Source organism: Lolium perenne, chromosome 4, assembly GCF_019359855.2.
Source record: "Lolium perenne isolate Kyuss_39 chromosome 4, Kyuss_2.0, whole genome shotgun sequence".
NCBI lineage: Eukaryota > Viridiplantae > Streptophyta > Magnoliopsida > Poales > Poaceae > Lolium > Lolium perenne.
The window spans coordinates 216,166,878-216,181,896 of NC_067247.2; the positions used below are offsets into that span (position 1 = coordinate 216,166,878).

Sequence of the window (15,019 nt, forward strand, 5' to 3'; positions counted from 1 at the left end):
TTTATAGTATGATGTCCCTATTTTTTTTGTTCTTGTATTTTGGCATAATCGTTAGCTGATGTAGGTGTTATGTGCAGCTTCCAAATGTGTACCATTACCGTTTCATCGCTCGAGAAGTACACTTAGTTATGCCAAAATACACCTACTTTATTTGAGAAGTGTATATGTTCCACATAGGAAGTACAACTATTTATTCCCAGCAGTGCAATTGGTTGTAAATAAATAAAGGAAGTTTAAAATACTAGATTTAGTCTCTGCTTAGGAAGTACATCTAATTGGTCCCAGACTCTCAGTAGTACATGTGCGTTCCTCTCATACAAGTTGAGGTGTGTTATTTTTGGTTCTTTTTTTTTGTGAACATGACCTGCACTTTGCGGTTCAGTTTCTTCCTGTTATTTTGAACATGATAGACGTACCACTGCTGCAGATGCTAATTTATACGTACAGTTCAGTTTAGCTATGTCTAGCAGGATTTGTTATGGTCATCTCGGTTGACGAAACGCAGAATGCCAATTACTTCTTCTATTTCTATGGTTCTGCACAAGCGGGATGCCCAGGCAAAATCATCACATCCATAGTCCAAGCTGTAGTTGATTTAATTGGATCATTCCAGAAACATACTGGCAAGCCACTGCTGACGAACCTGTTCTTCTTGCATAGCATGCTTGTACTTAGGAGGCCACTAATTGAACTTCCCTGTACTTTTTTTTAGTATTAATTCTGAACCTCTAATGTAAATTAAGTTGTACTTCAAGTCAGACTACTGATATGTCAAAACAAGATCTTCGGTGGAGATAAATCAATACAACTGAGTAAAAACTTTCTCATCGACTCTCATTGGCATATCAACAAACAGGTACAGCGCACTAGATTACTGGGATAATTTGCCACTACATAAAGTTGAGAAATAAAGGAAGAGCAGCTGCAGGTAGAACGCAACAAGGGATCCAGCAGCACTGCACAAAGGCACACTACAAAAAGAGAGCAACAGCAAATGCGTGTGCGTGCCTGCGCGGGGGAGAGAAATAGAGCAACTGCTGCTGTACTCCGCGCAGGAGAAAGAGAGCAGAGCAAAGCAGCTGTGCCTATTCTGCGTGCGAGACGAAGCTCCGGCCAGAGCGGCAGCTCACAGGAGAGAGAGCGGCAGGCGGGGCACTGTGCAGGTGCCGTTGACCAGAGCAGCGTGAGTGAGTTCATCCTCGTCGGCCCGACGGCGGAGCCTTAATCAGACATGTCGTGGGCGCCGTGGACCAAGAAGGAGGTGGGAGGCACTGGAGCAGCTCGAGGAGGTCGAGACCGGGGCAGACGAAGATGCAGACGGCGGGGAAATCACCTGCACCGACGGGAGCACCGGATCGACGAGAGGAGAACGAAGCCGAGGTGGATGGATCCTCGCGGCGGCGAGAGGAAGTTGCGCGAGATCCCGGCTGCATTGAGAACCGGCGAAGTCGTGAGGACGCTGACCGATGGCTAGGGCCACGACTGCGGATGGAGGGAGGCTGGGAATTTGGCATGGATGGGATCTCCGATGGTTTTTCTCGAGACGGAACTCAGGAAGAATGGTGTGCTGGGCACGTTTTCACAAAATTAAGATTACACCGTTCAAAATTTGCAACAAGTTGCTGTACAAAAAAGTTGCGGATTTTCAGTAGCTATCCAATGGTATATCATTTTCGTAATTTCCGCGTTTTACCATTGAAAAACTCGAAAGAAATTCAGCACACCGAACATATAGGCGAGAAGTACACCATTTTTTTTCCGGGCTGTTTATAGGGAAGTACAACTACTCGTCGCGGGAAGTTCAAGTCGGTGCTCAGAATATTATTCTGCAACTGGTTGCAGAATAGTGCTGGTATATATATATCTTTACTATTAAATCTGAATAGGTGACCGCCTGGTGTCACACTTTGGGCCAAATTGGCCCAAAGTCCCCTGCCAACACAATTCTTCGGATCAAACCGGAACTTACAAGAAAGATGCGAGCAATCGGCCCACATCTCCACGAGGTCCGACCAGACGCCTCCGTCGCCGATCTATAGCCGGTCTCTCGCCTGATCGATTCAGAGACATGGGTGTCGTGAGTCTTGAGGTCTCCGTACATGCAGCCAATACATGCTCCTAGCCGGATCACCATGAAGTGGCAATAATAGGGAACCAAATGCGGACTGATTTCCAACATGTCAAGTTAAGCTGAGTAGCACTACCATACGGACTACTTTCCAGCATGCAAATCGAGGCTGAGTAGGGCTGTGCAGAGGCCCCGGCTCCACGGCCGGTTTGCTATGCTGTCGACAAGTCCCGCATCGCGCCTTCCCGGGAAGTCCAAAGCGCGTTCCCAGTCCCCACGGTGTTCATCGTGCACTGCCTAGAGTCCACCTTGCACCTCCCCAGGCAGTCTGCTTATTTTCCTTACGCAAAAGGAATCGACCCAGAGCGCATGTAATCGATCCTTATTTTCCTCCGCTCCAGCTGACAAGTATTTGTCAGCAGCTGACTTTCCGATCTTTTTTCCATCTTCCCTTTGCTTTGCCTCAGGTCCTCGCGCCGCTGTAGAGGTCATCACGGCCGGCCGTTCCGGCGAACATAGGCCACGGCGCGCGGCGCGACCAGGTGAATCCACAAAAACCCTAAAGTCTAGATCTCCTTCGCAAAGAGTGCGACACAACCGTGATGCCGACCAAAGCTGGTCCGGTCATCCTCTTCAACGCGCTGACATGAGACATAGTCTTAATCGTGCTCGCGAGTTCAATAGGCCTCTTCATTTGCATCTTCTTGTCTACTTCCGATCCATCTTGCTCTCCCTCGCGTGTATGGAGTCAATTAGCATAAAAAACTATTACATACATGTAGTCAATCAGCATCAAATATTCGTTAACCGGCCTCAAAAAATCGTTGTACACACAAAAAGCCAGGAAATCATTGTGATTGTCTGCTCCTTCATCGTTACGTACACCATGTTAGCTGAACTCGCAACACCAGCCGATCGAGCATAGGACAAACATGAGTGCGGAGACCAAGAATAAATGCAGAGGGATCTGTTCTGGAGTGATTGAAAAACAGATTGAGGAAGGAGACAAATATTTATTTTTTGAACGAGAGGAAGGAAATAAATATGCCATATGAAGATTATAATTATCCAGATGAAGATTTAATCAATTAGCAAATATGTGGCAACTTTAGACATTGCTAACTATTAATAGCAATCCAAACAAACCATGCCGGGTAATTTATTTTCTCATGATCTTTGATGCTTATCTTATATCTGCAAAAAAAAACTCTGGAGCTGATCAGAGCATGTAAAAGCAAAAAACAAAAGTTACTATATAGGCAACATCAAATATGGCAATGCAATTTGTTGCTACCAATTTATTAGGAGCCAGAGCATTGCATGGATTTTTTACTATATTTTATTTATTTTTTCTACTTTATAATTTTTTTTTTATTTTCTGATCCGTTGCAACGCACGGGCATTGTGCTATTAGTCATGAAAAATAGTCGATATCACCTTCGAATCGATCAGAACACTGACCAACAAACGTGACAATAGGATGAGGAAAAATCAACAAACAATAACAATGTTTCTTTACTATTATATGTGAGTTGGTACGTCATCAAAAATGTTTGATGTCAAAGATTGGAGACATCTTGACCGTCCAATCTTACTAAACGTCTCCCGCTTAATATCTAACCATCCGTGCAGTCTACCCGCACCAAAATCTCATAAATGCCGATCAATTTCCAAAATCGACGTCAGAGCATTGAAACTACAGTGCTGGATAAGGAAATAATCTCCTAAACGCCAATCAATTTCCAAAATCAACGTCAGAGCATTAAAACTGCGGTGTTGGATAAGGAAATAAACAAAATAGTAGCATCCACAATCACAGGAATCTCTACCGCTTATATAAAAAATAGGATCATGTTCCGTCGTCAATCGTTCGTCGCCTTCGTCGTGGCTCCTTCCCATGAGCGGACGCATATATGGGCCAAGCGCAACATGGACGCGCTGGACGTTTGCTGCTACTTCATATCTCACGGTTTGTTCCTCTTCTTCTCTCTCCAAGCGAACAGAGCTTGTCCCGAACAGAATTCACAAATAGGGTTGATCTCCCATGGCGCCGCCTCCCTCCTCCGGTATGAGGAACGAAACCCCCGGCTGAATCCCCACCCCCGAATTCCGGCCCTGCCGTTCGTCACGGCCTGCTACATGTAGACCTCCCACGGCCCCAACATCGATGCCTCTGGACATGGCTGCTCGTCGGAGCCGTTTCGCCGTCAACGCAGAGCCGAGCTACTGACCCCAATTCAACCCGGACCAGCCTCATGGTCATCTCCAGTTCGTCAATTTCCCTCACATCAATGAAAAGTTTTAAGGTCTGATCGCTAAGTCTGAAGTTTCTGTTTACAATTGTTGCATCTGCTGTATGAATTTTCCAAAACAAAGTGTTACTACCTAGATCTGCCATTTCCTTTATTTGTTTGCAAATATTAACATGTATACATGAATTTTCGCAAAAAAAAAAAAAAGAATGTTCTTTGAATTGATGTAAGCTAATTGGATTTCTCTTTTAGGCTGGAACCGTGCGGTGCGCATAAGAGCACATGAGCAATTGGTTTCAACTTTCAATAGCTTAGTTATACAGTGCGCTGCTCCCAAATCCATATAACAGGCTTCTTCACGGTCGTACAGAAAATCATGTTTTTGGTTACTATAACCCACCCACAAGGGAGACTCTGGACGGTCATCACTGAAAATCGAACGATGTATCAATCAGTGTAGTAAGTATATGTTTAACATGAAAATATGCAATATGTACAGTTTCTTATATTGCAAAACTGGTATCACTTAGAATTGTCTTATGTGAACGGACAAACTGATTTTATTAAAACTGAAAATCTAAAGATATTTTTCATGTCTTAGGATATGAAAATAACATTAGTAAGCAACATGGTTGCTGTACTGTCCATGATTTTGAGATGCATTGAACTGAAACCTTAAATATTGAAGAAACAACACTATGAAGCAATTGGTTGCTGTTTTTGAGATGCTTTGAAAAATCATATTTAAAATCTAGGATTTCACAAGCGTTGATGTTTTAAAAACCAAACCATTAAGTATGCTCTATACTGCGACATGTAGTGATTGCGCCATGTTGGTTGGCTCTCCTATTGGTAGTACTCTATTGGATCATACAGATTGACAACCATGCTGAGTTCAGTAATAACGTGTTATGTCACATGGATCTTTTGTTCAGTTTTTATTATAACTGTAGCCACATTACTCAAAATTGTTCTTTATGTGCTTAGCAGATTTGGGCTCGCTTGTTATCGCCCCTGATGGAAGGAATGGATGTGATGGGCATTGGGCAATGCCAAGACAGGGAAGAACCTTGCGTTCCTTACACCAGTGATTGAGCTGCTCTATCAGCTCCATTTGTTACCGCATAACAAGTCTGGGGCTGTGGTGGTTTGCCCCACAAGGGACGTCGCTTTCAGGTATGATAATGATTACCTGGATAAATCATGCTGCATGATCTTGCTGGATGATGACCGCTGACTTATTTCTGTAAATTCGGGAGCAATTCATCATACTACATTAGTAAAAACTATGCATGATTTCATTACTACTATTTCCTACTAGCCCAGTCCAAAATATAAGGCCTTTTAGAAAGTTAAAGTAGCTTTCTAAAAGGCTTGTATTTTGAAATGTAGGTAATATTTGTGTACTGTACAACTGGTGTGCCTCTGGTTGATGACTGTTGTCTATGTAAATTTCTTCTTATATACTTATAATGTGAAACTGTTTCATTAGATTCATTTTTGCAGTAAATTGAAATAATGTACTTCTATTTTTATTTCCAAAGATTATAGAGACAACATTAGCATATGTGTAACTTCAGAATATTTAAGGGAAATATAAAAGGAGCATCTCTATCGCTTAATATCATGTTTCTATTACTTGGATCCAGCAGATAGTGACAAACATGTGTTGTGGAGTCTGCAAACTTTCTATGATCGGACCATTTGATAGACTCAAGATTGAGGGTGTATGAAAAAAGAAATTAGTTACAACATTGTGCCATTTCTTTTATTTTCTGCTTTTGTCACTTTCGATCCTCTTTCGATTTTTCTTTGTCTTTTTTGTATTTCCTTCTATACATAGAGCATTTTGTATTTGAAGAAACACGTGCGACTAATATAAGGAAGGTCTGATAACAATTGCCACCTACAGTATGTAGTTTCAAAGTCTCGTGGATCACAACATAAGTTGTCCAATTGGATGTTGAGCGGTCGCTTAAGAAAACAAAAACACAACTTAATGGCGAGACATCCGTGTTTAGCGTCTTGGCTCCAACCTAATTGCTTTAACAAACTTCAATCCTGACGTGGAAAGGAAAAAATCGAGCGACAGCGTTAGATGTTGTGGCGACGCAAGCATTGATCATATGCTCAACCGGGAATAGGGGAGAACTCCTAGGATTTAATTCCCAAGCGTCAATTGTCGAATAGGCTTGGAAAGATAGGAACAATAAATTTAGCTTCACACATAATTTGAGAACACAAAATACTTAAAGATATTACCCGTAGTAACGCACGGGCATCCATATATATATATATATATATATATATATATATATATATATATATATATATATATATATATATATAGGTCTGCTATTCTCGAACCGGTTCGAGAATAACTATTCTCGAACCCTTTCTGAACTTCCGGGTGTTTTCCTAGTGAACTTCTCGACGGAATACCAGAATTGCATGTTCGTGCGGACAGTATTTGCATCATGATTTTCAAACCGCTTATCGGATTGATGCGTATAATATACCGTTGGATTCGCACGGAAATTTCGCAACTTTTTCGTGTTCATTGTTTTCCCAAATTCTATATTGATTAAAACTAATTTGAAATATACAAAACAACGTTTTCGCGGATTTCCCTAGTTTTGTACAGTTTTGGGGTTCCAGTTTTCAAACCGTTTATCGGAATGATGCGTATGATATACCGTTGGAAAGGTACTGACTAGGCGCACCTTTTTTATGAAGAACACTTTTCCAAATTCTTTATAGTTTGAGAGCAGATTTGAAAATACGTGATTACGTTTTTCGAACTTCTCGGTTTTTTGAACTGTTTTTTGAGGCTTATTTCCGAACCACTTATCGAAATGTTCCAAATGATATTGCGTTGAAAAGATATTGATTAGGCGCAGCTTTTTCATATTGAACATTTTTTCAAATTCTAAACGGCTAAAGTTTAATTTCAGAGATATGTAAAATCGGAGATAACGCCGACATGGCAACATTTCGATATTGGCTCATCTAGATTGATTATGTGAGGCATTGCGGTGTGTTGGAGTATTAATAGGGTTATATTAGTGCTAATTTTATGTGGCGTCGGTCGGTTTGCCCAATAAGAGGTTGTACGAACGATTTCTATGAATATGATTTCCGTCCAAAAAATACAGTGCTCGAATATGGAAGTGAACTTCTCGACATATGTTAGTGAACTTCCAATTGCAGTATAAAAGTTTTAGGCATGCTAAAAATGTACTTCTTACATGTGCAAAATGAACTTTCGCACCGATACAAAATGAAGTTTGACAAAAGCAAATCTCCGATATGTTCACAGTAAACTTCCCCATGTTCAAAGTTAATATTAACAAAAAAAAAATTCCAACTTGTTTTGTAAATTTTCTAGAAGTGAACTTGTGATGTTCACTGAGTGAACTTATGTCCCCTGTTTTTTCTTGATGAGGTTTTCCTACAGTGAATCTTGCCAATAAATTTTGTGAAACCATTGCTTGACAAATTGAACTTGCCAATAAAATAGAAGTGAACTACAGTTTCTTTCTCGAGTATATCAGTATATCATCAATGGTATTTTTTCACACAATTTTTTGTTACCTTTCAAGTGCATAGGAATTGAATTCCATTACTGAAGAAAACGAACTTCCTGAATTGGGTAAACTTTATAGACAGAAGTTAACAGTCATTTTCTCAAAAGAAAAAAGAAGGTGAACTGTGGTGAGCTACTTATATACATACAACTGAAATGCCGAGCTACACAAAAGTGGACTGTCCAGATCACATAGCTAAGCGCATACATCCTCATTGCCGCACATACATGTATCTATGCGAACAGGAGCGTTTTCAACAAACATATGGCATTTATGAGAACATCATAAACCCGTAGTACCAACTGTGTGTTCCCGATGGCCTGGACAAGCATGTATTCAACTAGCCAAAACCCAAGACCAACTGAGTTAAGCGATCTGGGGCAGCAGCGGGATTCGGAGGTCGCCAACTCCTCGGATGCTGACCACGGCATCACGACTTCTCCAACTACAACGCAAAGTTTCCTTGAAGAAAGTTGTCCAGAATCTTCATTCACCTCCATAAGCTCATAAACTAGTGCAAATTCTAAATAATCTTCACAATGAGAGTAAGTTCCTTTTGAAGATGCACACCTGTACAATTAAATAGTCAAAATGAATTGCTGATCATGAAATTTTGATCATAATAGTTCAATTTCCTCTAAATAGTCAACATAAAGACAAAAACTACATAACAGAAGGAAGATTACTTTGATTAGACCTACCAATCAGTAATCATGGATGAAATAAACTTTCAAAGTGAATTTCCCGTGCGAACCAAGTGAACTTCAATGTTAACTACTCTGAACAGAAAAAGGTAAATATGAACTTCCCGACAAAATGGGGTGGGACAAAGCTAATTGCCCCAATAAATAAAATGAACTTCACACGTGCTATCTGAATGTGTTTTTTACCGTCACTTGTTTGTCTATTTTCAGGACCTACTAATTTACCTTGGTTCTCTCCATGTCCAAATAGGAGTTCACTAGTAGTGGCTGGACTAGATGAAGTAGTACTCTAGTGCACTAAGCCAGAAAAATGCAGAGTCAGGCGGTTCAAACACAATATCATAAATATTGAACAAACATCTCAAATTCAACCATCTGCACTTCCCAGATGCAAAATAATGCACTTGAAACCAAGAGCGGACTCCCCAGAAATAGAAATTTAACCTCTGTGACAGATGACTCAAGCTTCCTCGACATGCTGAAAACGCATTTTTATTTGGAAACCTGCCCTCCTTGGCTGCAGGAATAATGCACATATTAAAAGAAAAAGTCAACCTTTTGAAATAGACATATAACTCTAATGTGCACTGCGCAGCAGTCACATTTCTTGCTGCAATATTGACACATTTTAGCGGGTCCATATGCAGAACAAGAACAAAAATCTAGAAGAAGCAACGGAAATCTTCATGCATATAAGTGTGACATCTAAGAAAAATGCTCTTTCTCATCGAAACGTTTTAGTTCTTAGACAGCAGGAGAAGAACAACAAACGCAGTTCAATTTAGTTTGTGAAGTTCAGGCCGCAGGAGTCGGCCAGCAGCTCACCTTGGTTCTGAAGTTTAGCGAAGAAGAAGCGGAAAGCTATGCTCGCGAGCGCGAAAATCCGTAAAGGGGAGGCGCTGCTGCCATCAGCTATCTGAACAGGAGAAGGCGGGCGAAGGATTCGGTGTGGCAAGAATTTTTCCAATTCCACAACTATTTGCACTCCCACATAATTCACAAGAAAATCAATTTCTTTTTTATGGACAAAGTAGACTACGCATTTTGTACAAACCGAACTTCCTAAGATCTGAACTTTAGATGGCATCGAATACAACAACAAAGAAGGTATGACATGGAATCAAAGTAGAGGCACAAGGGATCCAGTGCTTGAGGCCATTACCTGCGTTGAAGGGCGAGGCGGCGTGCTGTGGTCATCCTCAAAATTTATCCCTAAAGAATAAGTCCATGGTGTATCATAGCAGATGATGAACTGTAGTAGAGTTAAAGGCTTTAACTATATTTTATCTCAAATGAACATTTTTAAATACACACAATCTGTAAGAAGTGTTTTCTAGATGACCATGTAGCAGGAATATTCTCTAGCAAGAATATATAAAAGGAAACTAGCAGTAGATGTGAACTTCGCGAATTAATAGAAGTGAACTTCACAAATAATGCACCGATGTAGCTTAACTAGTGAACTTTCATGAACCTCTACTGCCGCATGTCACGGAACTGCACTGCCTATGCCGTATAAGTAAACTTCTCGACATTAATAGGTGAACTTCTGCTCCACCGGATATCAATATATGTGTATGTGTTTATTTTGCTACCTATCAAATTTTTGCTAGCTGTGTCCATGCAAATATTGAAAAGAAGAATCTTCTTGATTGGAAGAGAAACAAAAGGTGCACCCAATGAAGCATCAGCCAGAAATAAGGAGGAACACTCACATGACATGCTCCGGATGACGTCGTCGGTTGTATGCTCTGCTCTGCACCCTCGAGCTCGAGCTCTGTTCTGCACCCTCGAGCTCTGCAATAGCAAACTGTCACATTGTGAGAAAGTGAAGTTCCACACAAAAATTGTGTGACCTTGCCAACAAAATAATGGACACGACGAACTCCCTGGGAAAAAACATGTGAACTTCATGCATAGATCAAATGAACTAACCAGCTGAAATATATGCAGTTTGTCCGAGTATGCAATCTCTGCATATTTTACATATATAAAGTGTGAACTTTCAAGTGCATATGAATTGAACTTCACGACAAAAGAAATAAAAACTACATGTGCGGCCTAATCGAACTATTTTTTCAATCCAAACTGAACATCCATAATAAATGAACATCCACTAGTAGCGATGAGGAGCATCACTGCGGCGAGGAGACCTGGCGCAGGCTCCGGTGGACTCCAGCAGCGGGCATTTGAACCAAGTGAGCTTCTGAAAGAAGTTGAGGTGAACTTCCAAAGTATTTTTTCCATAAAAAAATGGAGCTCACATATGTACAAATTGAACTTCCTGAAATTAAAGTTTTAGAATTCACCCAAATACACAATGTGTACCACCCAAATTCATCTAATTAAGTGGACTCACATGTAAAAGGAAATGGAATATCAGTGACTAACAAAGTCACACCCCAAGATCAACAGATTTTTTAAAACACAAATTAACTTTCCAAACAAATAAACTCCTAAAAAATGAACTTCAACGACCGACAAAGTGCACTTCTCGACAAATTGGACAGTGTCTACAAAACTGGGCATTTCACTAGCGTGTATTGGGCAGTACTGTGGCTGGCAGTATAGACACATATGCGTGCCTTCTTCCTAGGCCATTATGCTTAGTCTATGCGTGTTTGTTGCAGAAAATCACAGTGAAGCAATTCTTATATTTGGAGATACTAGAGAAATTAACAACATGGTAGTGACATGGAAGTTCAAAGGCGGCAAAGTACTACCAAAGTCTGGAGCAGATGATAATGAAATGAACTTCAGCGCGTTAAAAATGAAATGAAATGCACATTTTTACATCAAAAGTCTCAAAAATACACAGAATCTGTGGATAGTGTTTTTTCCAGATGACCATGTAGCAGGAATATTCTATCTAGCAGCAATGTATAAAACGAAAATATCAGTAAATGTGAACTTCGCGAATTAAAAGAAGTGAGCTTCACAAACTTCACAAATAATGAACCACTGTAGCTTAACTAGTGAAATTCCATGAACTTCTACTACCGCATGTCTCTTCACACTTTAACAAACCGCTGTTGCTTTAACTAGTGAACTTCCTATTTTCCACTTTTTTTTTTACAGTAAATAGAACTTCTATTGCTGTCAAATCAAAGTGGGTGTACACTGCACTGTTTCTCACATTCAGTGTCCTCCATCATCATTTCATACCATTATATACATCCCTATGCATCTAACCTGGCTACATGATTATTTGATGAAATGCTTCTCACATGATAGAAGAAAGTAGCAATTAGAGTACTAGTAGTACACAAAGATAAGAAAAAGATTGAAAGATCATACACACGGAGGCAGAAGCGGCAGAGCAACACCAATCTGTATTCACTTCACCATGTGGCGGAGACACACAACAGCAAACTGAACTACACAAGATAGTAGAGTCATCGGGAAATCAACAGAGTAAACACAAATGCTGCCTATATAAAATCAATCCGAAGTTACCGCGACATTATTATATCATGCGAAATAGGATGATAGTAAGAGATAACATTCTGCCTGTGATACACAATACACTAGCAGACATTGTGAACCAAATAAGTAGCGAACTTGTTTTTTTAATAAAAGTGAACTTCACAATTTTCTTGGAAAATGATAGTGGACATCTCAGGTGTATCTTATTGAGGCACCAAAACTGATTAAATTAGGTGAATTTAAAACTCAGAAAAGTTGGAATTATAATAAAGGCACATAGTTGACCAGTAGTTCATAGCCGTATTATATTGTCATCTAGTAACACCCATCTAGATTTCGATATCTCATACAGTGAACTATCGAAGATTGGGGATGCACTTCTTTTGTTTTCTACAGAGAATAAACCTCCCTAACAGTACAGATGTTGGCATCTCATTAAGAATTTACGTTTATTGATCATATCATTGGAGTGCAACATCAACTCAAATTCACAAGCATGGCAGACAAACTGAACTTCTCAGGCAAATAAAAGTAAACTTTCTCGCCTTCTTTTTTGTTTAAACTACCAAGCATACAAAAAGAACTCCTGAAAATAAAATACAAACTTGCCATGTGAACAATATGAGCTTCTTTTTCTTTCTACATCATAAATCATAGTACTTTTACGAATTCACAAGCATGTGAACAATATGTGCAGGGAATAAGAAGTGAGGGGAACTGAATTACCTAGCTCCAATTAGCAGGAGATGTGAACTTCAAAATTTAGGAGAAATGAACTCCATGGATTAGAAAAAATGAGTTCTTCATCTCCACATCTTTATTCCGGTTGTGCACTTTGTGTTCGGTTGCTTCATCCAAATGAAATGAAGAGCCTGAATTGCACTTGTAATAACAACAGCGGGAGGTAGCCGCAAGAACACCCAGCTTGTTGCCATGCTGCTTGTGGGCACTTTGTTATGGTAGTTAAGTCCTATTAAAAAAAGAAGCGAGCTTCACATGAAAAAAAGGTGTACTGCGCTAATGAAATAATGTGAACTTCAAAAAAGAATCCCACAAATCTTATCGGTTTAAAAATTGCAAAGTGGACTTCGAATATTGAATTTAGTGAACTTCATGTGTAGCCGGTCAAAGAACACATATCATGAATCTACAACTCTACAAACAGTAATCTTCTCCATACATCAATTAAAACACTGTTGTACTGAGATAAATTAACAAAAGAAGTTACGATAATTAATCTCATACTGAGATAAATCAACAAAAGAAGTTACTAATTTATGACATATTAGAGGAACAACTATTCCCACATATCAATGTATGTTAACTTCCTGAGTTGGAGTTGTGAACTCCGTGAAATGAAAGTTGCAAATAATTTTTTAGGAGCAGCTTTTAATATAGTAACTCATTTTTTAGGGACGAAGTTAACTTCAGAGTGTTCTTCAATCTTTTAGGGACGAAGCTAACTTCAAATGAACTTTGCCAACACTACAATCGAACTTAGATTAAAAATTTGAATTTTCAGATGGAAGTAAATAAACAAGTGCACTCTCTAAATTGAACGAATGAACTTCATAGAGGTCATTTTTTCTTCTATCTTTTTGAACAAGATGCGAACTTCAGGTTTTGAAAATGGTGAACTTCGTGACAAAAAAAATTGAACTTTTTCCTCGTGGGTGAATTGAATTTTTTTGCACCGGGTTGCTCTGGTGGTTAACCAGACGACGCGCGGCAGAGGATATATAACTCGCAACCTGTAGAGCATGCAAATCAACTACCTACAGTGCTAGCATCCAACATCCACGTAAGATCATAATACTATTAGTACTGTCTTGGCAGACAACACAGCCTACTTTGCTTAACATGCCACTAACTGAAAACAAAATGTAAGACCTGGTACGGCTAACTGAAACACTCTATATAGTTAACTGACGACATAAGATAAATGTTCAGAACTAAAATGAACTTCAGAAACTGAATATAGTGAACTCCTACTTTTGTAACACATCAAACTCTACAAAACGAAAAGTGAACTTTAATTGTTTTACACATCAAACTCAAAAGTTTTTTATAGTGGACTTGGGTAAATAATCATATGTCGCTTAATAAGTGGACTTCCTAGTGTTTACTTTTTCTAAGTTAATAGGCATAATGATCTTGACTAGATGGGGTACAGAACTTCTGAAATTACATTTTGTGTGTTGGAATCGTCCAATCGTTTGCCCAAACAAAATGCTAAGAAGGGTAAACAAACTACCTCAATCATAAACAGCAGTGGTTCAGAAGTAGCACAACAATCAGAAACTAGGTCAGTACGGTAGTTCGTGTGAACCAGCATAATTCATCTGACTGCGGTAACAAGAAACCAGCCTACACATTTGGCTAAATGAAACTTCCCAGCAAATAAAAGTGAACTATACTAAATAAATAGTGAAATGCAATCTTCTCAAATATATTATCTCTGCAATTTTACTACCGATTAATCTCACAAGTGAATCCCACGACAAAATAAAGTGAACTCTCCAAGAAGTATACTGAATTTTGCACAAAGTGAATGCACGAAGGCAAACATGAACTCCTAGACAACCGTACAGAGCCATGTAGCCTAATACGAGTGATCTGCCTATTAACATAAGCGTCTTGCAGTTCACAACAGAGGCAGCAACAATGTAGTTCACATTAGCAAAGCAGTGAAGTACTTGGAAGCAAATCCTGGTCACAAGAATCTGATCTTTTACATAGTCAAAACAATGACAATGTGAACTCACGGATAAAGATAGGTGAACTCCCTTTGTAAGGCGAATTTATAACAAATCTATGCACAGAACCGCTACTTTTGTAATGTGAACTTTCATTTTGGTTTTTGATACAGCAGTTTTGAATAATGGATAAGCTAAAAAAAAATAGCAGTTAAATATTAAAACCTCTTCACTACCTAACATGGAAAAATGAACTCACCGATACTTAGAAAGTGAACTTTTCACA

At 39.4% G+C, this 15,019-nt stretch overlaps 1 protein-coding gene and 1 long non-coding RNA gene across 3 annotated transcripts; one reads left to right on the top strand and one right to left on the bottom strand.

The window, feature by feature from the left end:
* The first annotated feature begins 3,881 nt into the window (after nucleotides 1–3,881).
* LOC127295026 (uncharacterized) lies at nucleotides 3,882–6,219 on the top strand. Of its 2 annotated transcripts, none has more exons than XR_007847396.1 (2): nucleotides 3,882–4,374; nucleotides 5,311–6,219. It is a non-coding gene; the product is annotated as an uncharacterized lncRNA (long non-coding RNA). The 2 variants fall into 2 exon arrangements; XR_007847397.1 differs by having other exon boundaries at nucleotides 3,882–4,037.
* Nucleotides 6,220–7,975: 1,756 nt separating this feature from the next.
* Nucleotides 7,976–12,964, bottom strand: LOC127295024 (uncharacterized). The gene is made up of 7 exons (XM_071828864.1): nucleotides 12,764–12,964; nucleotides 11,909–11,988; nucleotides 10,327–10,408; nucleotides 9,774–9,823; nucleotides 9,437–9,527; nucleotides 8,609–9,128; nucleotides 7,976–8,477 (listed from the first exon to the last, which is right to left on the bottom strand). Exons 3-6 carry the CDS (start codon nucleotides 10,331–10,333, stop codon nucleotides 8,884–8,886), a joined length of 393 nt encoding a protein of 130 aa, XP_071684965.1. The 5' UTR covers nucleotides 10,334–10,408; nucleotides 11,909–11,988; nucleotides 12,764–12,964; the 3' UTR covers nucleotides 7,976–8,477; nucleotides 8,609–8,883.
* Nucleotides 12,965–15,019: the final 2,055 nt, after the last annotated feature.

Excerpts from the sequence above, each read along its gene's own strand:
- LOC127295024 (XM_071828864.1), bottom strand. Across the intron at positions 9,528-9,773 it reads CGCCTCGCCCTTCAACGCAG|ATAGCTGATGGCAGCAGCGC; the intron begins GTAATGGCCTCA and ends TCTCCTGTTCAG. Across the intron at positions 9,129-9,436 it reads CGCTAAACTTCAGAACCAAG|CCAAGGAGGGCAGGTTTCCA; the intron begins GTGAGCTGCTGG and ends TTATTCCTGCAG.